Source organism: Biomphalaria glabrata, chromosome 15 (genome assembly GCF_947242115.1).
Source record: "Biomphalaria glabrata chromosome 15, xgBioGlab47.1, whole genome shotgun sequence".
NCBI classification, from domain to species: Eukaryota; Metazoa; Mollusca; class Gastropoda; family Planorbidae; genus Biomphalaria; species Biomphalaria glabrata.
The window spans coordinates 19,412,993-19,439,200 of record NC_074725.1 but is presented as its reverse complement, the minus strand read 5'-3'; the positions used below and the strand labels follow the sequence as shown (position 1 = coordinate 19,439,200).

General features: G+C 34.5%; 1 protein-coding gene across 4 annotated transcripts; it reads right to left on the bottom strand.

The window, feature by feature from the left end:
- Window positions 1-477: 477 nt before the first annotated feature.
- On the bottom strand, window positions 478-24,320 carry LOC106069550 (transcription factor Dp-1-like). Of its 4 annotated transcripts, none has more exons than XM_013229239.2 (12): window positions 23,892-24,320; window positions 18,104-18,225; window positions 8,855-8,915; window positions 8,606-8,688; window positions 8,371-8,477; window positions 7,653-7,824; window positions 7,404-7,547; window positions 6,687-6,755; window positions 6,446-6,594; window positions 5,928-6,094; window positions 5,326-5,407; window positions 478-5,058 (listed from the first exon to the last, which is right to left on the bottom strand). In XM_013229239.2, exons 1-12 carry the CDS (start codon window positions 23,935-23,937, stop codon window positions 4,860-4,862), a joined length of 1,401 nt encoding a protein of 466 aa, XP_013084693.1. In that variant the 5' UTR covers window positions 23,938-24,320; the 3' UTR covers window positions 478-4,859. The 4 variants fall into 4 exon arrangements, with proteins under 4 accessions (XP_013084693.1, XP_013084695.1, XP_013084692.2 ...); XM_013229241.2 differs by having other exon boundaries at window positions 8,861-8,915; XM_013229238.2 differs by lacking the exons at window positions 18,104-18,225; window positions 23,892-24,320 and adding an exon at window positions 11,953-12,859 and having other exon boundaries at window positions 8,861-8,915.
- Between the last annotated feature and the right edge of the window lie 1,888 nt (window positions 24,321-26,208).

The following is a 26,208-nucleotide window of genomic DNA, read 5'->3' as shown; positions in this document are numbered from 1 at the left end:
TATATTCACAATGTTTTGTTAAATAGATGCTGACGTGATTAAAGGGCTGGTCTTTCTAAGTTTCGGATGGTCTTTCAGAAATTGAAGTTTTTGAAAACTTTGTCTAAAGCTCCTAAGGACCGAATTGAATGGCAGCGGGCAGGGTTTTGAACTTGCAACCAATGTGAGACAGATCCAAAGATCATATCACTTGACCATATTATTTATCTATACCCTGTTTTATTCTATACCGGTAGGTGCTAAGAATGTCATACCAAAAAGGGAAAACTTTTGACACAAAAACTTAACTTTCAATATAAGGTCTAATATATATTGGGATTGAATAAATAATGAAGAACATTGTGTGTTAATAATACATTTTTTAATTTAATTAACTTGTGATTTAAAAAATGTTTCAAAAAAAAATCCATCATAATTCATAAATATAAAAAGATTTTTGTTAAAGATGACACTATCAATTGGCATCAATAATGTAGAGTGGATGTTAAATTCTCATTCTTTGAACATTCCAATAAAGTCATATGTTATAAAGCATGGGTCAATTGCTGACAAAATAATGAACAGTGGGACAGCAGCTGAGGCTGGTAGGCAATGAAGATGCACGGGGCAAGCGTAAATGATTTATTTGAAATCAGCATATAATGAAAAGCACAGCCATAACACGGTTCAGAATTCAAATACCTTAGTCAAGTCATTACAGTGTGCCAAAGGTTTTTCAGTTATTGTATACATTACGTAAGCATGATTCAAACACAGTAAACATCATTTGATACAACTGGCCACTCAATCCAATCAAGGGTAATGACCACTGAGCTCTATTCTATAAGAAAAAAGCCCATATTGTTACCAGGGTACAGCCAAAACCCATGATCTTAGTTACAGGGAGTGGACATGTTCAATTAGAGATAAAAAAAATCTAAAAAAATATTGAACAAAATCTTAAAAAAAAAAAAAAAAGGATGCTTAGAATCTATGAAATGAAATAAAGACATCTCACCAGAAACTAGAGAAGGAATAAAGAGCACTATTGGACACTTTCCATCAAAGAATTTAAAAAAAACAAAACATGGCATTGACTTGAGGCAAAATAACACTGAGCTCATACCAAGAGGCAGACACCAAAATGGTTACAAAGTAATTTTTGCTTTCATACAGTAAAAAAAAAAAAAAAAAAAAAAGACTTATGGTGTTGATCTTTCATTGTTTGACCTACAGAGAACTACCCCAGTAAACTGATGACTTGTAATTCAATGTCAACTGAAGCTAAGTGTTAAGTACTGAACTGAACCAAACACAAAGTCCCAGACATTAATTGCTGGTCAAGTCTTATCCCCATCTTTGGGGCTTGGCTACAAGTAAACTACCTCCAATCATGCATTACAGTGTCTACTCCACTTTGACTGTCTCCACAGACTGACCATAATAGGTAAGGAAATCAATGGTGTAAGCAAAAAGGGGATATCAAAAAAAAGAACATGAGACAGCCAAAGGATTGATGCAACAGAAAACGTTTTGTTGAACTGTGACATGATTTCACACAAAACAAATCCATGCTTGTTTTTCTTATTCCAGTCCATTTATAAATAGCTGCATACAAACACTAAGCTCAATTAGAAAAATTGTAAAAGAATAAATAATCAAACCTTGGTTCTACAAACATAACAAGACTGACTCAGTCTAATAGAGATCTGATATTTGAAGGTGATATTTGTATGGTCTAAATGTCACCTTGAAGTATTCAGAGTTGGATATAGTTCTGAACAGATCAATGCAATAATGCTTGCATAAAACACATGATACTCAACTAGAATGTAGTCCAACGTTCATTTGTTAAGAGTTTCCAATTCACTTGGCAATAGTTTGGTTACAGAGTGTACAATCTTCCACTGAAGTTTACCTTTAAGACATTCATGTGACAGCTGTTCCCTGTACTCTGTTTTATAGCAGCACTAACATACTTTTAAACCATTTATTATTCCCCAGAAGTCTCTGTGTCAAGAAAACTTTGAAGGACATAGTATGTGGGCAGTTTATTAATTACCTTAAGCTTGACTATAAACACTTTACAAATGTGGGATTGTAGAGTGATTTTAAAATAAATGAATACCTGAAATAACCTAGTTTGATCCAACCCAATGAGAAGCCTATATATTACAAAAGCAATCAAGCTAAATAATCCGAATTTTTTTATAACACAATTTGTCTAAATAGTTTTTAAAAACATTGTTACACTATGAAGACCTCCTGAAGTTCTCTTATAATGTCAAAGATTTCATTTAGAAAATAAGTAGCTAGAAGTGAACTAAAAAGGCCAATGCTTTATCACAAAATCTTGTATGACAACTAGTTATATAATAAGATGTCAACTCATGTCATGAAGGTATCTCCTCTGTCACTAGAAACACAAGAGATATATGTAGATATAAAAAGTCCACCAATTTTCCTCAGTGTAAAAAATCTTAAAGAGTGGATACAAAATTAGACCACAACATCTGTGATGTTTATTCCAGTGACTAATTAATTTATGTGGATTCTGAGAAAAACAGAAATATAATCACAGATCACAGAAGATGAAGTTTTGTTTTTTATAAATAGATTATGAGCAAAGAGAATTTTTTCCTTGAAAAAAGACTTGATTATAAAAAAAAAATTCTTACCCCTCCACATATCTACTCTATTAGTCTATTCTCAAACAAGGATGGTATTTCTGTTAACATTAGACTATGTGAAACAAACATGTTCAATTAGGCAGCAATGTTTAAAATGCTCTCTCCAAGACAATCTTTTCTCCCTTGGTTACAATTTATGTTCACATTTGCACTAATTATTAAAAGTTATTAGTGAAGTCCATTGCATTCGGGTTTTTTTTTTTCAGCTTAATAGTATCCAAGAAATGGATTTGTTTAATATATACATAGATCAGAGAATTAACATGTCACGAATTCATTTCTCTGTTGTGTCACAATGAATTGACTTTATTTCAATCAAAAGGCAGTGCAGTTTTGTTTATTTGAAGCTTTTCTTTTTAAATCTGTTCAATGTAAGTACTGCATTGACCTATACTTCTAATGACATCTTTCTATGCAGCAATGGCTGACATTAAGCAAGACATTTAACTATTGCAGACGTTAATTGAGTTAAGTTCAACTATAAAATAAAGAATTTTTTATGATAACTCTATAATTTTAAAGTAAGAGAAAAAAAAAAAAGGTGCTGTATATTAAAGCACATGATAAAAATTACACTTGGAACAAAGAAATTCTGACACATAATGATCCATCAACACAATACCAGAAAAAAAAATCAAACACAGAAAGGACCTGCCAATTAATAAAGCATGACACAATATGCAAAAGGAGGGAAAAACAAAACAGCTTTTGTAACTAAGTAACACAAGTTAACTATGGATATTGTACACAATATACACTAATAGCAAGATTCAAAAACAAAAGATTTTTTTTTTACAGAACAAAAACTTTACATGAATATAATATGCTTTTAATTACAGTCGCCTGATAGGATTTATATTATTTTAATATAATTACAAAGCATTTATTAAACACTTTCCATAGGCTATTGGCACTACCAAAATATTTGCAAATTCATTCAAAACCTGACAGGATAAATAGTATTGGTCTAGTAGCCTATACCCAAAAAGTACATTCATTCATTCATTCATTAGTCAAGCATGCCATGACTGACAGCCATACACACATAACATAACTCAAATCTGGAGATTATTTACAGAAAATTATGTACAGTCACCTTGACTAAATCTGTGGATAGTGTTAGTCAATGTTTCACTCTCAAGTGCATAACTTTCATTCAGAACATACACAAAGCACTACACTTGAAATAATTCTTCTCCTGTCCCTTACCCTTAGTATGCCAAATTCAAAACAGTTTTATTAGCACTGAGTTTATTTATAAAAAAAAAAAAAAAAAAAAAAGCCATCAGTACTTAACATACTTTATACAAGAATGTGTTGCACAGTAACTCAAAAGTCTTAACAATAATAATTCAATGACATTTTTTAAGGCAAGCTTATTAATTACAAATACTTTCTAGGCTAAATTTTAAAAAAGATAGGTATATAAAATCTTAAATTTTTTGGGGGAAAAGGGGGTGGGGTAGGAGTGTTAAGTAAATGTGTCAATACAAAATACAGAAAGTCAATCACATACTTTACATATGAACATTTGTACTGTAAATGGTTCTAAGATTTTGTCAGAAAATGATAGAAAGTTTCCTAAACCTAGCACTTCACAAATGTCCTTATTGGAAGATCAGCTTGACTGTACAAATATTTTCCAAAACTCCCCCCCCCCCTTTTTATATGTATCATTTGGGACACCAATATTTAATATTACAACCTACAAATGTCTAGAATTCTGACATAATGGACAATATTGGAAAAAACATTTACCAACTCTTAATATCAAAAATTTAAAACTCAATAAATAATTTTAAAAAATATGTATATAATGAGACAAAACTTGGATGACATTTACAAAATTATGAAGCTGGGAAAAGTAAAATTTTGAAGCAAGAATTTTTAGTTCAAAAAATGAGCCTCTCGTCTTCATCTCTTTATTGAAAGAAGCTCAACTTATTCATTTATGCAACACAAAAGATTTTGTAAGGTAGGATGGTCAATTTCACTCACTGGAGGTGACTTAATCTAAAAATGTGCTGTACTTAGCTTCTATACATCTATCACAATTTATTTAAAAAAATAAAACTGACTCTCATATTTTTCACATGCACACACACAGACTATGATAAAAATTTTTAGCCAAGCATTAACACAGCCACTCACCACATTCAACCTCACCCCATTCAGCACAGTGACCATGGGTCATCCTAAGTCAACAGGGCTGGAGCGATCTGATCCTGAGTCGTCGTCGTCTGAATAGACAGATGGCGTGTCAGTTGCAGCTCTTGAGTTCTGATCATATGAGCCTGAGCTGGACTGTCTAGACAGAGCGGACATTACTTCTCTGTCACTGGAGTCAGGTATTCCATAGTAAGCACTAGATGAGGTAGACTGTTGGTATCTACACAAACATACAAATTAAGTTTTCAATATACAATACAGCTTGTAACAGCTCTATTAATAATAATGAAAAACACAGTATAAGAAGATTGCTAAGACAGGCCATCAAAAAATTGTATGGATTTCAGATTTAGCTAAAGTAAAAATTTGGGACTTTTTTTATCCCCAAAATTAAAGACAAAAAAAAAAAAAAAAAAAAAAAAAAAAAAAGGATAAAACTGACATTACATTAGTACAACTTTCCTAAAACCAATTCAATAGTACTTACCTAGCTTGCTGTGCAGTAGCTGATGATGGGTCAATTGGTCTCACAGCAGTGCTCTGAAATGGTGTGGAATTGTTGGCCATATCTAAAAAGGCAGTTGAGAAACAATCAATAAAAAAATGTACATCTCACAAACACACAAATTCTACCATTTAAAACTAGTTTTTAGATGCATTCAAAATGTGAAACTCATTTGGCTAAGAGATTAGCATTGTTTTTTACTATCTTGATTCTCTTCAACTACAAACCAATGTTGCATAAAAAATACAGCACCAACATGGGCTAAAAGACCCCAAAGTGATTTGAATGCCATCCTGGTCATTGTGGATTTTAAGACAATATTAATTAGTTTGAATAGTTATCATATAACAGTAGATCATAATTATAGACCATGTGCTAGCCATCTCAAAGACTTGTGGACATTCACTTTAGCTTCTATTGGAACTTCATTTCTTTTTATTTTTTATGATAGTTCAGACTTAGGTCATAATGACAACAGAGCATTTCTTAAAGTTTTAATTAAAAAAAAAAAAGTATTGATGTTAAAACATTTGAGTCATGTATGAATTATTCTAACTAAATTATAAAAACCTTTCATAACTTACCCAAGACATAAGGTTCCAAGGACTTTGGCACCATTTTAGATGCTCTTGTAATATCTTGTTGTGTGCACTGACCCCGTTCAAGACCAAAGGCCATTCCCATTCTTTTCAGTACTTCAATGTCATCATGTATTTCAAACGTGTTATCAAATTTAAACAGGTATTCGTATCTGGTTAATACATAAAATACTTTTAAGCATAACTAGCTTTAAAATGTTTTTTTTTTAAATAATATTTTAAATAATGTTAAAATAATGTCACACAATAGTACCATTCTTTTCATGTGGCAATGCCATTTTCCTAAAAAGATCAGAAACCAAATGGTGTATATAGAAAGAATCTAATGTATTGACTTACATTAAGTAGCCTTATGTATTTACCAGTCAGCAGTTTCCAACTTTAATCATAATGCTTGTAGAAAGAAAATATCTTCCACCGTAATAGTTTCTCAAACTATGCCAAGTGAAAAGAATGCACTGAGACAATGTGAAAGGATTCAAAAAGAAAAAAACAACGCTTACTTGTCATTAGAAATACTACAGTCAATGACAGTCTTTTTACTGGTATTAACAATAATAAATGGCAGTTGTATGGCTGAGTTGGGTGCAGGGGGGCCTTGAGTTCTCTCCAAGTCCCTATTGCGTTGCACCAAATTTTTAAATGCTATTTGCTACAAAAGAAAGGAATATTTGAAAGGCATATTTACAACCAAGTTTTTTAAATAGTTCAGAATAAAAGAACACTACTTTCAAATCTGCTTACCTGTAAAATGAGTTCTTGTAGTTGTTGTGTTTTATGTTTTATTCTTTCTATTCTCTTTTGCTTTTCCATCTATTATAAAATATTGTAATGAATATATAAATTAAAAAAAAAATGACCAAAATGTAATTAAGATTCTACCTAACTCTAATCTTAACTGGTACATTCAATTCCTATCAAGACACCAAGCACTTTAAGGAAAAGCTGCTTTGTTTTGGCACTGTCTTAGGTTTAGATATCAAATCTTGAAAATCAAAGACTATCTGCCACCCCAAATAGATTGAAACACAAACTAGCTTTTGTTAATTTCTTTCTTTCTCCAAAAATGAATCATGGTCTGGATAAGTCTGAATGTTAGAAAATGTTAATGTCTTTACTATTCATATTTTTGACTAATAGATCTAGTTATCTTTATGACACTTTTTGTGAGCCCCCAGTTAAAAGACAGATTTTTAATTTCCTCCTTCCCATCAAACAAAAACAAAAATTACAATGTGACAAAGAAAAAATATAATTTCAACTTGACATTTTCCAGTCTTTAAAGCTTAGTTTTGTTTTTTAAACAAATGTTTCAATGCTGAAGATGAGTGGCATTAGTTTAATTAAGCTTGAAATGACAACAAATTTAACTTCATAGAACCAACTAAATACAACAGAACACAATATTGTAAATACATCAGCACTATTTAAGCAATGTTGTTGGTAAAGTCAAACACTGACCTCTAAATGCTGACACTCTTGAGCAGAATTTGTTGGTAAACCTATCCACCTAATTTCTTTTTTCTCCTTCGATATTATGTTCATAGCCATCAGTACATTTAAGGCATCATAGACTCGTCGTCTAATATTTTTCTGATCATAAGGCTGCAAGAGAAAAAAAAACAAACATACACGTTGAAAACAAATTTCAGTTTTATTTAATTCACAACTGCATCGATCTCATTATGCTGAGCTACATGTATTTCTTACCGTAACAGCATCTGCTGCAGATAACAAATTGTGAGGCTCACTGAATTCCCCAACCAGTTCATCTGCTACTTCATTGTAGGACGTCACTCCTTTTGTCTGGACCTTTTCACACACTTTCATGGAGAAGTGTCGCAAACCTTTCCCCCCTTTGTCTCCTTTTTTACTACGCTTTCTAAAAACAAAATTAGTCACTAGTAAATTTTAATTAAATAGTTTAAAACAGTGGGGTGGGGGAGGATTTCAAGCCAGAAGAAAAAGCTTTTGAGCAACAAGGAGCAAAAGAAATCTATTAATAGGACACAATCAAAAAGTTAAAAATAAAAAATAAAACATTTATACAAAGCAACTGAATAACATCAAGATCAAAGCTAGTGAGTGGTATGAACAAAAAATTGTTAAGAGCAATAGTTCATGTCAACTTTTGATAAACATTATACAGAACTCAACATTATAGAATAATTATTTCAGATTGTAAAGTAAATTGTACAACATTGTTCATGTGAACTTTTGATATACATTATACAGAACTCAACATTTCTTGAGTCCCAATGGGGATAATTATTTCAGGTTGTAAAGTAAATTGTACAACATTTCTTGAACTAACCCATCAAAGCCAAGACTGAGCCTGAGTTACCCTGAATGGGGATCATATTTTCATGACCACTGCTTTGGGGTGACCAGAGCAGAACTAAATGATTGTAAATGTTAAATAGCTTACCCCTCTCCAAAATCTCCATCCAAAAAGTCTGATGCCCTTTTCCTAGCTGAAAATGGAGATGTAGCATCTACCTGTATGATCTGCGGCCGCACAGAAGAGTTCATTATCTAAACAAAAGAAACAAAAAAAAAAAAAAAAACACTTTTTATTATCTTGATTTTAAATAAAACATTTTTTTTTTCTTAAATGTAGCAGTGGAAATCAATTTTAGTTAATATTTTTGAAAGATACAAACTTGTGAAGTTATTGACTGTCTAGGCAGAATCTGAGGCATTTTACTTGGTGATTGGATAGGAACTGCGACATACTGATGAATCTCTGGAAAAAAATATAGTTTAGAAAATAAGCACAAAATCTTAAATAAATTTATAACAATATTGAACTGCATACAAAACACACACAAGAAAACTATGAAGATTAATAACAAATTTTGCAATTTAAATGATATAAAATAAAATATTGCATTAGTATAATAAAAACTCACGTTTACCGGTGGTTTCACTACCGAATCCTTTGATCTCACCATTAGAATCCAAGATTCCATTCTGTGAGGAAAGAAAAAGCATAAAAAATATTTTCTAAATTATTATATTTATATATAGTTATCTATATTATAGTTTTATTATAATTTTTCTACTTGAATAAATAGTCTTCAAGTACGTTTTATGCACTCAGACTATCAAGTATTCATGTTGGGCAATGAAGGGGGTATATTTCAGGCCCATCATGTCACCCTGTGGAAACATCTGATAGGGGAGACAGACAGGCTGATATTGAAAACTGCCTCCAGTGGGCTCACATAGCAGATTCTAGCAAGCAAGAATTGTGGAGGATGAAAGTAAAGCTTCGCTGTTAAACCATCCCATCTGCCAGGCAGTTACTCACTGGAGCCATATGCTCATGGTTAAATGAGTGGTGACACAGTATAAAAAGAATATGAGAAACCTTTAAGGGCTCGACCTCCAGCCTCACTAAAATGGGGGAACCCAGGCTTGCATCAAGAGCAATCTCTCACTCCTGTCCTATGGATAAAATCCTTCCCATATGGTCAAAGTATCATTAATTGGTGTATGTTTGACTTTTAATGGACACTCACTGAGGTTGGGCAGTGAGTAGCCACCCTTTTTTAAAAGCCAATTTCTACAAATGAGTGAACTGCAACCCTCAAACATTGACTAACATTTCTTCAAGTGGCCACAGAACACAGTTCAAAAAATTTTAAAAAATTACACTTAGGCCTATAGGACAGAAGATTAGCACATCTTTCATCCTATAACATGCATAGCATGCTCAGTTCGCTATGGTCCAACCTTTTTTGTGGACATGTGTGGGGAAGGGGTATCTGGTAGAAAATTTATATGATGCAAGATGCCTTTAGGCAGCTCAGCAAACACAGCTCCCTTGCCAGGCAGCCAAGCGGTGCATGCCATTCAGCCACACCACAAATTTGGGGTAAGCATTCAAAATGTGCTATGATCTTTTATTAATTAAGATGATCAGAGCACTACAATTTGACTAATTTATTTTTTTAAAAATAGCAGCACATAGACAAAAGTAAATAAAAAATGTGAAAAAGTTAGGGTTTAACTGAGTTAAACAATATTTAAAAACATTTGATGCTGAGAAATTTTTAATAGATCAAAGATAACACGATAAATTAAGTCTGAAAATCAGTTGAAACTTTGTGACATTTACATATATATTATATGGACATATGCTTGGAAAAAAAAATGTTAATAATTTGATACTCTATTAAAATGTTTCTACAATAAACATTCTCAAAATTAGGAACAAGCCCTGTATTTTAATGCAACAGATAAAATCTAGACTATTATATAATTTGTAGACCCAGCTTTAACCACTGAATTGTAATTAGGTTTAATTAGGACACATTTATTACCAAGTAAAGTGCATTCAGCAAAAAATGTAATTAAAATCTTTGTAAAAGCCTAAGGATTAAACAATGTTCAAATGTTCTGAGAAAACTGTGTGCTTGCTTTAAACTAACTCCACTCCAGTCTTGTTAAGTGTAGCTCTTAATTTGTAGATCAGCACAATTTTAGTCTATGTATAACTAGACAAAGGGACTAAAAAACATTTCAGAAATGGATAAGACGGTACAAGATAAAAACAATTTTTGAATGCTAAACAGAAACAAAAAAAAAAAGGTATGTCACTGGTGCAGAACTTGTTCCAATGCATGTAAATATAGTTTCTTTGTTCCCTTCTTGTATTTCCTGTGTGTTACACACAAAGCCATAATAATCTTGGGGGAAAACCCACAAGCAATGTGACCTGCTAGGATAAAACAGGGAGTCAACACACACACACACAGTGAATAGTGGTCAACACTGCTAACAAGCAAAGCAGGCGTGGGTGGGGGCGTGGTTGCTAATGTACCAGCCTAACATACTCCACTCCTACCCCTCCCCTTTTCAAACTTTCGTTTCTACAACTCCTTTCAGCTGAACTGCTCCTTGTTTTACAGGGGGGAAAATGTAATCAATAAATGACCTTGTAACAGACAAGACGCCAGCTGTACTTTTGTTTCCACCCATCCACCTACACTCCAGTATTAGAACGTTATGTAACCCTCTCAAGCCAGTTGACATATTACCACAGTCCAATGCCAACATTGCTACGCTCGAGTGCTGTGTTGCTCGTCAAAGATAACGTCGGTGAGAAACTAAAACTCGAGGTGTCTCTCTGAACAAGTGTGTCAGATATCAAAAGACTTACGATCCGGTCTACAGTCAAGATATACTTTTATCTCACCTGGCGTTCTGTGGGCGCTGTAAGTGCTCACTTTGAGATTTCTAACCTGCGGTATATATTGAAGTGTAGCCACACGTTACAACGAGAAGGTAAGTAATACACACACTACAAACACGCTGTGAACGCGCATCCACTCAGAAAATATCTCATGTAACAAGTCTGATAGGACCAGCATCATAATATTAACTTATAATGCTATCCAACAAGATTTTGTACAAATGAATTTCTATAAATAGAGCTAAGAATTGTCGGCTTAAATCAAGACTATTGATTATATATTATACAAGTGATCTCAAGCTATGGGTCGCTTCCTTGTCGACCGGGGTCAATAAGGTCTTGAAAACATCTCACGGCACATTGAGGTCACTTTCAAAATATCTAACACGCAGCCACGCCATTGCCAGACTTGTCAGTACAAGTCTCTTATCGGTGAGAAAAAGTTGTCGATAGCGCACATGTAAACCCAATAGCATGCCCGAACTGTCAGTAAACACATACAAGATACTATACAAGCAGGGGACAGGGGGGACGGCAGAAGAGTGATTCCGTATCACTCCGTCGACTGACCAAAGCGCAATCTTCGTAACCAGATAACCAAATGTAGCCCAACTTACAAAGCACATTACGAATGGTCAACAGAAGTGCCCATTTCGAACTGATCAAGCTAATAGTCATTATGAATGACATTTCTAGCGTTGTTACGAACTAATCAATCAAACCATTAGAAGTACAATTACTAATTGTGAGGCCTAGTATTTAGAAAGTAACCGTCTATTTACAAAGAGAACTGGTGTGTGCTCCACTTACGTGAAAGTTTACGTCCACATTGGAAGGCACACTTTTGTTCCTCGGCTGCTCCTCCTCTAACCCGTGTCTGGTATTCACTGTGCAAAACACCTCGTCCGTAGACACGATATTACTCTCATAGTCTTCATAGGCATCGCTGGAGCTCCAAGTGGGAGTACTGTCAGGATCCACTTCATAGCTCATCGCTTCCTTCAAGTCAGCAGAGAAATAGCACGGAGTGCCCTGATAAAACATGGCATCGTCGTCCGGGTCAAAGGACATCAATTCCTGGCTCGATGGACTGCCCATGTCATCAAATCCAGACACATGACCGCGAATGTTTGCCGTGGTAAGCACAGAGTAATTGTGGCGTTCTGGTATATCCATAAAGTCAACAACTCACACACGCGCATGCGTCACTCGTACACACCAGGTCACCAAATGTCTATTAGCAAGGGTGAAAACAAGGCGACTCGAGGTCAATCCAGATACACAAACACACTTGCAACGGACCTAGATGACCGTGCAACAGGCGTGGGGACTGCTCGACACGTAATCAAGAGTACTAATAAATAAACAAAACAGGACGACACGCTTTCAGGTGTTCAACATTCCCAAACTAAGCATACCCCATGAAGCCGACAAAGAAACTCGGCACGTGACGCGACCACCTGTCAGTCCCTAAAAGAAGCCACCAATCAGCCCTGACTTGGACCATCACAATGCGGGGATAAGAGCCCAAGAAGTGAGTGACATCGCAGGTTACAGATGGCGTCATACCTGACCTGGTGAACTGGCTTCGTCCTATACAAATATTCTCTTAGGTATAATAAATAAGACTCCTTAGAGCACTAGTCAATCGACTAGACACATTGGACATGCTTGTACTTCGCCGCAACGTTCACAAGGGAAGACAACTTTTGAGCATTTATATTGTGTGTAGATTCAATGATGACATACAATCACACACCCACTAAGTTCCATGCACATAAAATACTAGCACATCAGGGTTTTCCTGATCAATATGTAATCAAACACACACAGCCAGACTGAACTAGCACAATAACCACATTAAGTTTCACTTCTGTTTGACAACAGGGTCATTTTTAGCGTGTCTTTAGAGACAAGTCTGTAAAGTAGACTAATTCAAAATAAGTTCACGATTGTGAATGAATTTGATCGATTTTTTTTTTGTGCAAGCAATGAAAGCGAACACTAGAGATACAATCAATCAATATGCCTTCAATCTCTGAGCAGTTTGGGTTCTTGTATCATCGTGTCATCAATCCCTTTGGTCAGCTTTTTATTCACATTGCATCCATGGGGGCTCGGTCTGAATGTACCAAATGTTAACGCAAAAGACTGACTTTTGTCAAATACTTAGGACGCCCCCAACGCAATACAGTATAACGCGAAGTCAAGTCTAAGCTACCGTTGATTTCCTGACCCTTTTCTCTACACAAGCACACCTTGCCTTGAGATTTCCAAACCATCTGGTCCTTGTTAGAGCCAATGAAAATCGAGGTTCAGTGGGCGGTACCGAGAGTGTGTTGCTATGTACGTGTGTGCGTGTCGGGGAAAAAAAAAAGGGGGGGGGGGGGAAGAATCGTAAAAGCTAAGCGTTGAAATCAAAGTAGTGACAATGGTAGGGGGAATACTTTACACTTCATCACGCGTGAACAAATCATTGGGTGACACTATACGCGACTTGGGAGCAGGTTACAGTGATAGTTACTGGAGGGTTTTGTATACACATTGAAACTTCAACCCGTTTAGCTTTAATAAAAATACAATTTAAAACACTACACAGCCTTCCCTTTTTTTATCTTGACTTTTTTCCTAGCAAACCCCCTCCCGAAGTTAAAAAAAAATAAATAATTTTATAATTAAAAATAATTTTAAAAAATAAAACGCTATATAAGATCTAGCATATTCACCAGAAATGTTTTCACAGTATTGCATTGAATGAAACATTTCAAAGCTTAGATGGTTAACAAATGAAAGAATAAGTGATTCTTTTATGAAAAAATTCAATGCTTGATAACTTTGTAGTGACAAGAAATTTGTTTGCTTAAATTGTGCCCAGCCTCAAGAACCTGAGTAATAAACAAGCCACAACCACCCCCATAATTAACACTCGACCAAAAAAAAAAAAAACAAAAAAAAAAAAAAAAAAAAACGTACAACTGTGATAAATCTGATCTTAATAACAATGAGCACCCAGCAATAACCTTTACCTTGTCTCAGCAAATGCCTAATACCCATTAGAATTCAAGAACGCACTGAAGTTTCAAATCACAAACTTGTATATATTATAAATTAAAGATGTTATTTTACAACAAAAGAAAAAATTAAGGCAGTATTCACGAGTCTATTTGTGCATGTTAATTCGATACATTAAATCTGCTGTCATTAACTCTGCTAAGTCGGTTTTCCTAGTTGTACTTGTAGGAATTTGTTCTAGCACATGAAGATCTAGCCTTCTGAAGTGTCTCACAATTCTATTTTGTCTTTATTCTAGTTTCTTTATGTTTTCTTGAGTTGAGGTATCCTAAATATAGAACCCATATGTTCTAATATTGGTCTAACCAAGATTAAATAGCCTTTCAATTTCATGTTCTAGTTTGATTTGTAAAAATGTCTTAACAAACCCCTAATGCTTTGATTTTTTTTATTCAAATAATTTCATCAATATGGGGATTTTATGATAATTTTTATTAATTATAACACATTTAACAAATGCAAACTTGAGGTCCTAAGTTAGGAAAATGAGTGATTAAGCACTAGACCACAGCTCCCTACAAACCTTAATTAGCCAGTGTAATTACACTTAATGTTTACAAAGCCAGTGTTTATTATTGTTCTAATGCTTACACCAGTTAAAAACAAATCTCCAGTAAAACAAGCACTGGGGCTGACAAGTCAAGAGACTGCCATATTTAGCCTAGTGCTCTACTAAAGATCCTATCATCCAAATCTAAAGTTATTACAAAGTGTACAGGGCCAGGGCTGGTGTCTACATTATCAAGCACAAAGTGACTCATACCAGACAGTAATGGGTGGGAAACAACATCACTCCCTTATATCTGTATGATAAATAGACAACTGGATGGCTCAATGCTAGATCACCACAAATTGCACACTAACACCATCACAACAAAATGTTTAAAAAACTTTACCAAACTATTTTTTTTAACTAAATAAAAAAAAACAAAATATTACATTAAAACGATGGGAAACCACACTTCAATTATTTAGCAGACATTTAAGATTTACTATTATTACTAAAAAAAAAAAATTAACTCAGTAAAAACAATTTCTTTAACCAACCTAACCATCATCTGAATTAGTGTTGTTGATTAATTTAAAATTACTTTTCTGTAAAGTTATAAAATGTTGTGGATTTGATTGCCTTCAAACTTCCAAGCCAAGATGTTTAGACTTACAGAACTGCATTAGATCAGCAATGTGAGACTGTATTCAGTTTAAATAAGCTTAATGATTGTGTAAAAGTAGGTGGCCACATGTAGTAAATGTTTACAGTTTTCGTTGGTTTCATTTAATCATGCTTCTTTCAACATATTTTGTACACATTACTAATAGATACAATAATATTATATGGCTCCTTTTGTCTCGAAAGGCAATGGATGCGCCCAAGTGAGTCACTGGTTTTGGCTTAATCTTGAGACGGGGCAGAATCTGGTGTGGCTAATCAAGCCAATTCTAGAACGGCAGACTTTGCCACAATTCGTACATTTGTATGCCTCTGATTTAGGGCTAGCAGACAGGGCAGCTTTCTTTTTTTCCCTCTTGATTAAAGCCGCTTCAATTCTTTTGTTCTCAGCAAGGGTTGTCCCAGCACGCACAGTCTGTCTCCATGCACTCCGGTCTTTGGCTATGTTTTCCCATATACTTTCACTGATGCCTGAGGCTCTCATGTCTCGCTTGCAGACATCTCTATATGTTAGTCTTGGGCGGCCCTTGGGTCTGACTCCTTCCACAAGCTCAGCATATAAGATATCTTTCGGGATTCTACCATCTGGCATGCGGGTGACATGTCCGAGCCAGCGTAATCTCCTTTGTGTCAGGAGAGCATACATGCTGTTCATATTGGCCAGTCTCAAAACTTCCTGATTGGAGACATGGTCCCTCCAAGAGATGCCCATTATGCGTCTCAGGCAGCGCAAGTGGAAACTATTCAATCTGTGCTCTTGGTACATGTATGTTGACCAGCTTTCACTGCCATAAAGGAGAGTGCTCACAACACAGGCGTTGTAGACTAGGATTTTGGTCGCTGTGGTCAATTTACCATTTTCCCAGACGCGCTTGGAGAGTTTTGCCAATGCTGTGGTAGCTTTTCCTATCCTTTTTGTCAGCTCGATGTCTAAGTCTAGGTTACTGACAATTGTTGAACCCAAGTAGGTAAATTCCTGCACCACTGAAAGGGTGTGGTTCCCAATTTGTATTATAGGTATTTCTGCAACGTCTTGTGCCAGGATTTCGGTCTTGGAGAGACTTATAGTAAGGCTAAACTCTTGACAAGCAGCTGCTAAGGCGTTCACTAGCTTCTGTAGACCTCCTTGTGAGTGAGATACGAGTGCCGCGTCATCGGCAAACAGCAGCTCTCTTATCAAGATACGACGCCTTTTCGTTTTGGCTTTAAGACGTGCCAGGTTAAAGAGCCTTCCATCGGATCTGCTGTGGATGTATATTCCGTCTTCCAGGGATTTAAAAGCACTGGATAGTACGACTGAGAAGAAGATGCCAAAAAGTGTAGGGGCCAGTACGCATCCTTGTTTTACACCGCTCTTAATGGAGAATGGCCTGGAGGAAGAACTTTCAGACTGAACGGTGCCCTGCATATTTTCGTGAAAAGCTGACACTAGTTTTCTTAACTTATTTGGACAGCCGATTCTCTCTAGTACAGCAAACAGACCGCTTCTGCTAACAAGGTCAAAGGCCTTGGTCAAATCAATAAAAGCTATGAAGAGGGGCTGCTTTTGTTCTCTGCTCTTCTCCTGTAGCTGCCGCAGAGAGAAAATCATATCTGTTGTAGATCTTCCTGCCCTAAAGCCACACTGCGACTCTGGATAAACACGATCTGCCAGGATCTGTAATCGCTTTAGTAACACTCTAGCAAAAGCCTTTCCGACTATGCTAAGCAGTGAGATGCCTCTGTAATTGTTACAATCAGAGCGGTCGCCTTTATTTTTATAAATTGTAACAATGTTGGAGTCTTTCAATTCCTGGGGGACCATTCCTTGTTCCCAGCACAAGCTTAGCAGTTCATGGAGTGGTTTGATTAGGGCATGTTTTCCAGCCTGAATTACTTCAGCAGGAATGCCATCTCCTCCGGGTGTTTTCCCATGTGCAAGCATGTCAATGGCAATGCTCAGCTCCTTTACTGAGGGCGTTTCGTCTAATTCCGTCAAAACTGGAAGTGATGGGAAGTTGGAAACAGCATTTGGTGAGATGGCGTTTTCAATCTGGTAGAGTTCTGCATAGTGTTCTACCCATCGTTCCATTTGCAGCGCACGATCGCTGATGATTGAGCCATCTTTTGACTTGAGTGGAGCACACTTGCTGGTGTGAGGTCCAAAGGCTTTTCTCATGCCCTCATATAGTCCTCTTATGTTACCACAGTCGGCACAAGAGAGCAGCCATGCTAATCTACAAGAAGGATCCCACCCCAAGCAACTTAATAAGGCTCAGAGCTGCACGTAACAATGCCCAAAGAGTAGCGAGACAATGTGCTAACAAATACTGGCAGGAGCTATGCGAAGATATTCAATCTTGTGCCGACAATAATAAAGCAGTTTGATAAAACATTATGTTATCTACAACTCTAAATATAGCTTGGTTTCATTTTAATATGAATTCATTGAGTATATCATGGTTAACAAGTTTAAGATACTCAAAGTCAATAAAGGAATGCCTAGCAGTGTGATGTACTAACTCTGATTGCTATCTTGAAAAATGTATGCACTAGAACATTATATAGTGAACTAGCACCTCCAACTTTAAAAAGGTTCCACTTGCCAGAAGTACAATTCAACCATTCAAGAATTACATGTGACAACCACAACAGCCAACCACCTTCTCTCAAGATGTTCTGGATGGACCCAGAAGCCAATGAATCAATTGAAAGGTCAAATAAATCACTACTACTTACATCTTTAGCCATAGAATCAAGCCCAGAATTTTTGTAGTACTGAAGGAAATCATCTTTGCTATTACTACTACTTCCAGATTTGGTAGGAGTTATAGGAGTCAATTTATGAGGGCTGCTAAGACCTGCAAATAAAACAACAATGACTCAATCCAAGAGCATCTCAGATGTGATGAAATATGATCCATGTAATGAAGACAGAAAAAGATATAAGCATGAGATGAAATATAAAGATATCTAAATTACTGACCTCATCCCAATTGAGGTCCATTGCAGTAGTACAAGGAACTTCTGTTATTTGTGAGGGTTAAGTGTGTCTACAACTAAATAATCATGCACTTTTATAATCTAAAAATGATGTAAGGATCAGTAGCCATATTGCATGGGGAAGGGGGGTACTCTTTCGGAACAAACAGGCTAGATTTGAAAGATAAGCCTTTTGTACATAAATGTGTAATCTATACATTCCCCTAACAGCAAACCTTTTTCTTTTAAGTATGGTAAGCCCATATAACGATATATACAATGAAATATAAATGTATAAACCTACAGCTTCTAGTAGTTAAAAAAAAAAGGAAAGATTTTTTTTTAAATTCAGCCTATTCATTAAGGTAAGGTGCTACAATTCTAAAAGAGGAGTCATGCATGATTCATTTATGAGGTAAGAAGCAGATGGAGAAAATAGTGGAAACTAAATGGTGACAGCACGCAGATTTAAGTGTGTTGAAAGTAGAATTGAAAATATTATTTTGTATTTAGGATTTTATTTCAAAATCTGATAGATGGAAAGTTTATTATTCTTTATTTCATAATGTATTTTAAGCTTCCATTTAATGTTGTTGTAATTTGCCCATTTTTACATGATTTGCTAACAGATAAGATTGGATTATAGCTACACTGGATCTAGGTCACTACCTTGCTACAACACATGTAATATTACACAATATGGACTTTTAACATTATTAAGTACTAAAATCTTTAATGACTAGACTGTCACTAGACAATCAAGTTTTAGATAAAACACAGAGAAAATAAAATGTTTAGTAAAATAAATTGATTTGGGTTCTAAAAAAAAAAGAGTGGGTGTAATCTGTAGAGGTGCCACTTGCTTTTGCTTGCAAGTCCTGATATTAAAAACTTACATCAACTGACTTTGTCTGTCTGGTACAAATTCTCAACACATTATTTCTCCCACTTCCCATTTTTAGATCAAGTTGAAACTTAAGATAATTATTCATTGATCTTGACAAAACATGAATCAATAAAAAATTTACAAATATTATTTAATTAAATAGTGGTAAAAGATTAACTGTGTTTGATATTAAAAAAAGAAAGTAAACCTTACAGCACTGAGATTATGTCTATAAATGTGGAGTTCTTCCACTTAGTTAAGCTTCCTTTTTTTTTATATTATTTTTTAAAAATTAAGGTCATAAACCCTGACACTTAGCATAAGGCTTGCTAATACATAGCTTAGTTTATACATAAAAACAGTCTGTTAAACTAACCAAATTTAAGTTAACCATTTCGAGTATGAAAAAATCCTTAACATACCCCAAGCAAAGAGCGGTAACACTAAAATAAAAAATTGTTTAAAAAATAAACACTTTGAGTAGTTAAATAGTAGTTAAAAGCAGTATAGCTTAGTAATATATGATACTATATTTAAATTTATATCTAGATCTAGAGTCTAGACTAGCATAGATAGTAAAGTAACTATAATTATAGAGTATAGAGATTATACTATGATAAGATTTATCATTATGTACTAGTACTTGATCTACTAGATCTAGATCTACATCTATTAATAATCTAAATCTAGACTATCTAAATTCTAATAAATACAAATATCTATTATATAAATATTGTTATAAACCTGGTGGTGAGACAGATGGGGTAGTGCTGTGTTTTTTAGACAACACAAATCGCCCCAGGCCAGCGCCAGACGAGCGGTCAACAGTGACGAGTGACAGTACATGCCTGTGTCGTAAATATTACGCACGCAGATCACGGCGAATGTAATCAACCTGAGTGGTCAAGTGACGTTCCATCCGGTTCTGGAAGGCATGTAGGGACCCTAAAGAGCGAGTGTGTTTAAGTCAAGACACCACGTTACCTCGCAATGTGACCAGTACAAGGCGAACTCAGAACCAGCACAGTGTGTGAAGTCAGTCCAGAGCAGAGACTAAGTTTTTTGGACAGTTAGTGTAATGTTGTTGCCAACTGTACAGTAATTGTGATGTATTTGAAATTAAACTGTTACTGATACTTTGGAGCCCTGAGTTGTGAGGTTCTTTAAGTTCGTTGTGTCGTGTGGTGCAGTGTGAAGAGAGCCTGGATAGTGAGATACGTAACAATATGACTTTGACTTTAATAGATCTAGAATATAGATCTATATTCTATAGTATAGATACTAAGACCTAAGATAGATCTAAATATCTAGACATTGACACAGACATAGAATCTTCAATTTATCTTAATCTACTAGATATAAATATAGTACAGACCAGTATCACTAACAAGCATCACATGTAAAATCCTACAACACATAATATGTAGCAAAATCATAAACCACTTAGACAAACATAATGACCTTACTCCATACTAACATAGCTTTAGGAAATATAGATCATGTGAAACACAACTAATAGGACTAATTGATGATTTTTCAAAAGGTTTAGATAATAGTGAGCAAATAGATGCTATCTTATTAGATTTTTCCAAGGCTTTTGGCAAAGTTCACCACCACAGTTTGCATAAAAAATTAAAATATTTTGACATTGATGGTCCACTGCATCAGTGGATTAAGGATTTTCTGAAAGGGAGAGAACAAACTGTAATAATAAATGGCTCTAAATCAACACCAATAACAGTAAACTCAGGTGTACCTCAGGGAACAGTCTTAGGTCCACTACTATTTTTAATTTACATAAACAAAAATGATTTACCAAATTGCATTAGCTCAGGAACAAAAGTCAGATTATTTGCAGACGATTGCATAATATGTAGAATAATAAAAACAACATAAGATACAGAAATTTTACAAAGAGAATTAGATAAATAACAAAAAAGGGAATCAAATTGGAGCATGTCTTTCCACCCAGAAAAATGTCAGTTATTAAGAGTAACAAAAAAAAAAAAAAAATTCCACATTTTTATTTTATTCATGGTAAACCAATAACACAGACAAAAAATGCAAAATACCCAGGTGTTATAATAAATGAAAAACTGTCATGGAATCCCCATATTGATAAAACTATCAAAAAATCAAACAAAGCATAAATTTAGGTTTATTAAAAGAAATTTCTATAAATTAAATAACAACATAGAACTAAAATGTTATTTAACCTTTGTTAGGCAAAAAATAGAATATTATACGCGTCCTCTGTCTGGGACCCCTCAACTCAAGAAAAGATTAAGAAACTGGAGCAGACACAAAATAGAGCAGTGAGATTCATAACAAATGAATATTCACATTTGACTAGAGTAACACTAAATTTAGAAAGCCTTCAGGAGAGAAGAATCAAAAGTAAAGTAGCAATTATATATATATATATAAAACACTGAAGCATAATCTTCAAATACAATTTAAACAAAATGAATAAAATACTCAGAAAGACACAAAGATAAAGGCAGATTCCTATTTCCATAAACTTGGACAAAGTTGTACAAATGCCCCTTCTTCCCTAGTGCTATTAGAGCATGGAATGGGTTGCCTGAGCTAGCCAGGAAAACCAGTGACTTAGCAGAATTTAAGTCATTGGTTAATATGCATGACTAAATGCATGACGCGTAAGATGTACCGGTAATCATCTTTTTTTAAGTAACGTCTGTATTATATAAGATATAGCCTAGATCTAGAATAATCTAGATTCTAGATCTAATACTCTAATCTAAAATCTAGATTTATACATTTATACTCTATATTATAGATATTCTTGATCTAGATTATATCTAGATTTATAAATATCTCTGTTATACTATTACTATTAGCTCTAGATATACTCTACTGACCTATAAATGCTAGACTAGCTGCTATATAGTTTTGAAACATCATGGCTAGACTTCCAAACTCTTGGTGTTAGTTGATTGATTGTTGTTTTTACATTTGCTTCATTTTTTAAAAAACCATGTGATAATCTTAAAGGAGTATTCCTAAGCTTTTGAATGATACCACATTGTCAACAAATGAAAGTTGTGTTTTTTTTTTCGAAAATTTACAGTAAAGTCATAGGTAAGAATGATTTTGCATTTACTATCATTTTTAAGCAAGCTTGGTATTTTTTTAAATTGTATTTAGACCTAGATTTATGCTTAAAGTTTGTTATTATTTTTTAATGAAATTTTGTCCTCTAAAATTTAAAAAAAACTTACCCTAACAAGCTGTTATCAGTTATAAATGATGCCACATCAGTCAATTTTTCGAAATGGGTAAGTGGAGAAATTTTAACTACCATAACAATCTATGACTATTGTATTAAAATCAATATATTATAGAGTAGTGTTAGAAATCTTTTTTTTCTATACTAAGGTACACAAAATATAAAAGGAAATCAGCTTATTAAGGCAAGTTTGGGCTCATCCTGATGATGTTAAATGAAGTCACTCCATGATGTAGTGACGTGTGGCGCCAGACATGTCATTAGCAATCCTCATTGATAATATGAAGTATAACTGATTTAAATGCATTGTTTAATCATTAATGGCTTATCTTTGATCAATCTAGTGGAGAGAATGCTATCAAGGTGTTATTTTACATTATATTTATAAATATTATAAAGCTGAGGAAGGCTTTCTAGAAAAAGGATCAAAGTCAATTTACAAACAATTGGATTAGCTGTGAATGAATGTTAGCTGTATTTGAGATAACACAATCAAATTAGAAATCATATAATGGGGTAGCTGTGTTCCAAATTTCAAGCTTCTATTATTATGGTTATAAAAATATGATGAGATAAAGATGAAAATTCCATTTTTTCTATCACAGTTTTTTTTTAATAGTCCATTTTTCTACACATAAAAAGGCATAACTTTGCTCCTATACAACACAGAAAGATAAAGTTGGTATCATTCAAATCATTGTAAACCTTTCAGCAAGCTCTACATAACTAGATAGTTTCTGTTGTTATATACCTAAATTATAGACTCTTAGATTCTACCAGCTAGATACTTAAACTTAGACATCTTAGACTATCTAGATCTCTAGAATAGTCTAGATCTAAATCTAGGTCTATATTAACTAGATTTAGAAATACATCTGTCTATACTATAGTCATCTAGATTATTCTAGATCATCATCTGGACATCTACTGATCTAGAATCTAGTCTTAGCTAGACTATTCTAGACCTATCTAACTATCTTATTTTTCTTATATTTATTTATAAATTTATATAATATAATTTGCTTCATTTACTTAGTTATCAAATCAAGCAAGGTATCTAATCTAGAGAGTCTATTACTCTGACTCTATTACATTATAATCATTATTTACATCATCTGATCATCATTATGATCTACTGATGACCAGTGATGATCAAGGCTAAACAGTAAACTAGAATCTCTAAATCTAATAAATCTAGTGACTAGTCTAGTAATTGAGTTAGTAGAGAATCAGAATGAGAATCGCACTCACAGAACTGTCAGAACGAACCAGTCACTCACTAAATTGTGACTAAACTCACTCGTCTCAGACTAGCTAGAGTCCTAGGAGTCACTAGACTAGACTCACTAGACTTCACTAGATCTAGGTCTAGAGTCGGTGACAGTGCAATCAAAAAACAAAAATATTACCGTCATCAACCCATAAGCTGGCAAGTGTGGTATTACTATTCGCCATGGATCTATGAATATTAAACTCCTTTGATGGATAATGTATCCAAAGAGACTTTTATTTTGAGCACAGTTGCATATACAAAACTAAATCCATAAACAGAAGGGTACATCTAAATTAAACCCAGCTGATGATTCCATGCAAACACGAAAAATGGCGTCCGGTTAGTATCCAATCATAAAATGCAGACTAAGTCCAATAATACGTGGAAAACGAAACTTTCTTTGAAAGTGATAAAACTATTGTTTTATGTTGGAATAGTAATCCATTTTAATAAATGTTTGTTTGTAAACAAGCTATGAATATCAATATACTTTTATACTATTTTCTTAGACTAAAACATTACGAGCTTGGCGGCGTCAGCAAATATCACACTTTGATTGGATTCTCTTAGTCACATGGACGATATTGCGCATGCGGCGTAGCTGTGCAATAGGGTTAAAGGTGAAGTTCAAACACAAAACAAAGAAGTATCCTATGCAAAGAATGTATACAAACTAGATCTAGATTTATATCTAGATTATCTAGATATGCTGACACGTTTCATGTAACAAACTTTATTAAATTTAGAAGATCTACCTACACTGAAATCGCATAAAAATTTTAGATATAGATCTACTGTCACCAAAAAAAAAGTTTTTTTTCCATTACGCACGTGACTCAAAAAAGGTGTTTTGTTGTTGTTTTAAACGTTTCGTTCCTTCAGAAATGTCATTGACTGAAATGTGAAGATTACTATTTATAGATTCTGACAGTCCTAAGCGCACTCCACACAACCAGGCACATATGTTACTTCAAAAAGAAGATAATTAAGTCCTACGCATTTCATGTGTCAATCTATTCATGCATGTTAATCAATGACTTAAACTCTGCTAAGTCGTTGGTTTTCCTGGCTGATTCAGGCAGAGGCAACACATTCCATAATGGCACGACTATAATAGGGAAGAAAGAGCACTTGTACGAATTTGTTCTAGCGTATGGAATAAGAAATGTGCCTCTATTATTGTGTCTTTCTCTGAGCATTTTATTAGGTTTTGTTTTTCTATTTGTAATTTATGGTTTAGTTAGTGTTTTATGTATTATAGCTAGGGCCTACTTCACTTTTTTTTTTCTGTCCTGAAGTGTCTCTAAGTTAAGTGATTTTACAAATCGTATTTTATCAAATTATTATTATTATTATTCGTTTGTTATGAATCTCACTGTCCTATTTTGTATTTGTTCTAGTTTCTTTATGTTTTCTTGAGTTGAGGGATCCCAAACAGAGGATGCATATTCTAATATTGGCCTAACTAAAGTTATATCATCTAATATAGTAGGCCTGATATAATAGGCTACAGCTAGGCCTGCTATGTCAAGATATTTAGTAGATACAGATCTAAAATCTACTCAGATCTAATAAAAATGCATCTACTGGTATCTTTTCAATTCTAGATCTAGTTTAATTTTTTAATGCGATAATTTCTCCATGAAGCATGCTCTTCGATCTCTAGTAAGACTTAGGTCTCCCACCAATTGGGATCTGTCACTGGCAATGTCTGAAGCTTCCTCTCACCTGGTGTCCACTGTTCTGAGGTCCTCCATGAAAGTGTGGCGCCAAGTTACACGAGGACGTCCCTGTTTGCGCTTTCATCGTATTGGCCTCCATGTCATCGCCACTCTTGGTACGGTATGCGTAATTCATTTTGTCCGAGAACATATCCCGCAAACCTCATATTTCCTTTTTTGAGAACCGATCCGTATAACTGACTCCCGAAATCCGTCTCAGCCATTTTTGTTGAGCCAAATTTAGTCGTTTTTCAATTTTGACAGATAACTTCCATGTCTTACATGCTTATCTTGCTGTAGGGATGACGATTGTGTTGAGAAGGTGTATTTTTGTCTCGAGTCCAATGCAGCCTTTGGAAAATGCTCCCTTCCTTTCCTATTCGGCACGCTACATCCGGGTAGGCACCCCATCGTTTGTTAATTTACATAAATGATTTACCAAATTGCATTACTTCAGGCACAAAAGTCAGATTATTTGCAGACGATTGCATAATATATAGAACAATAAAAACAACACAAGACACAGATATTTTACAAAGAGAATTAGATGAATTATAGAAATGGAAATCAAATTGGAGCATGTCTTTCCACCCAGCTAAAAGCGGATATTACCCAAAATTTAATAAAATACTCTGAGACACAAAATAAAGGCACATTCCTCGTCCCATATGCTAGGACAAATTTTTACAAATACTCCTTCTTCCCTATTGCTATTAGAGCATGGAATGGGTT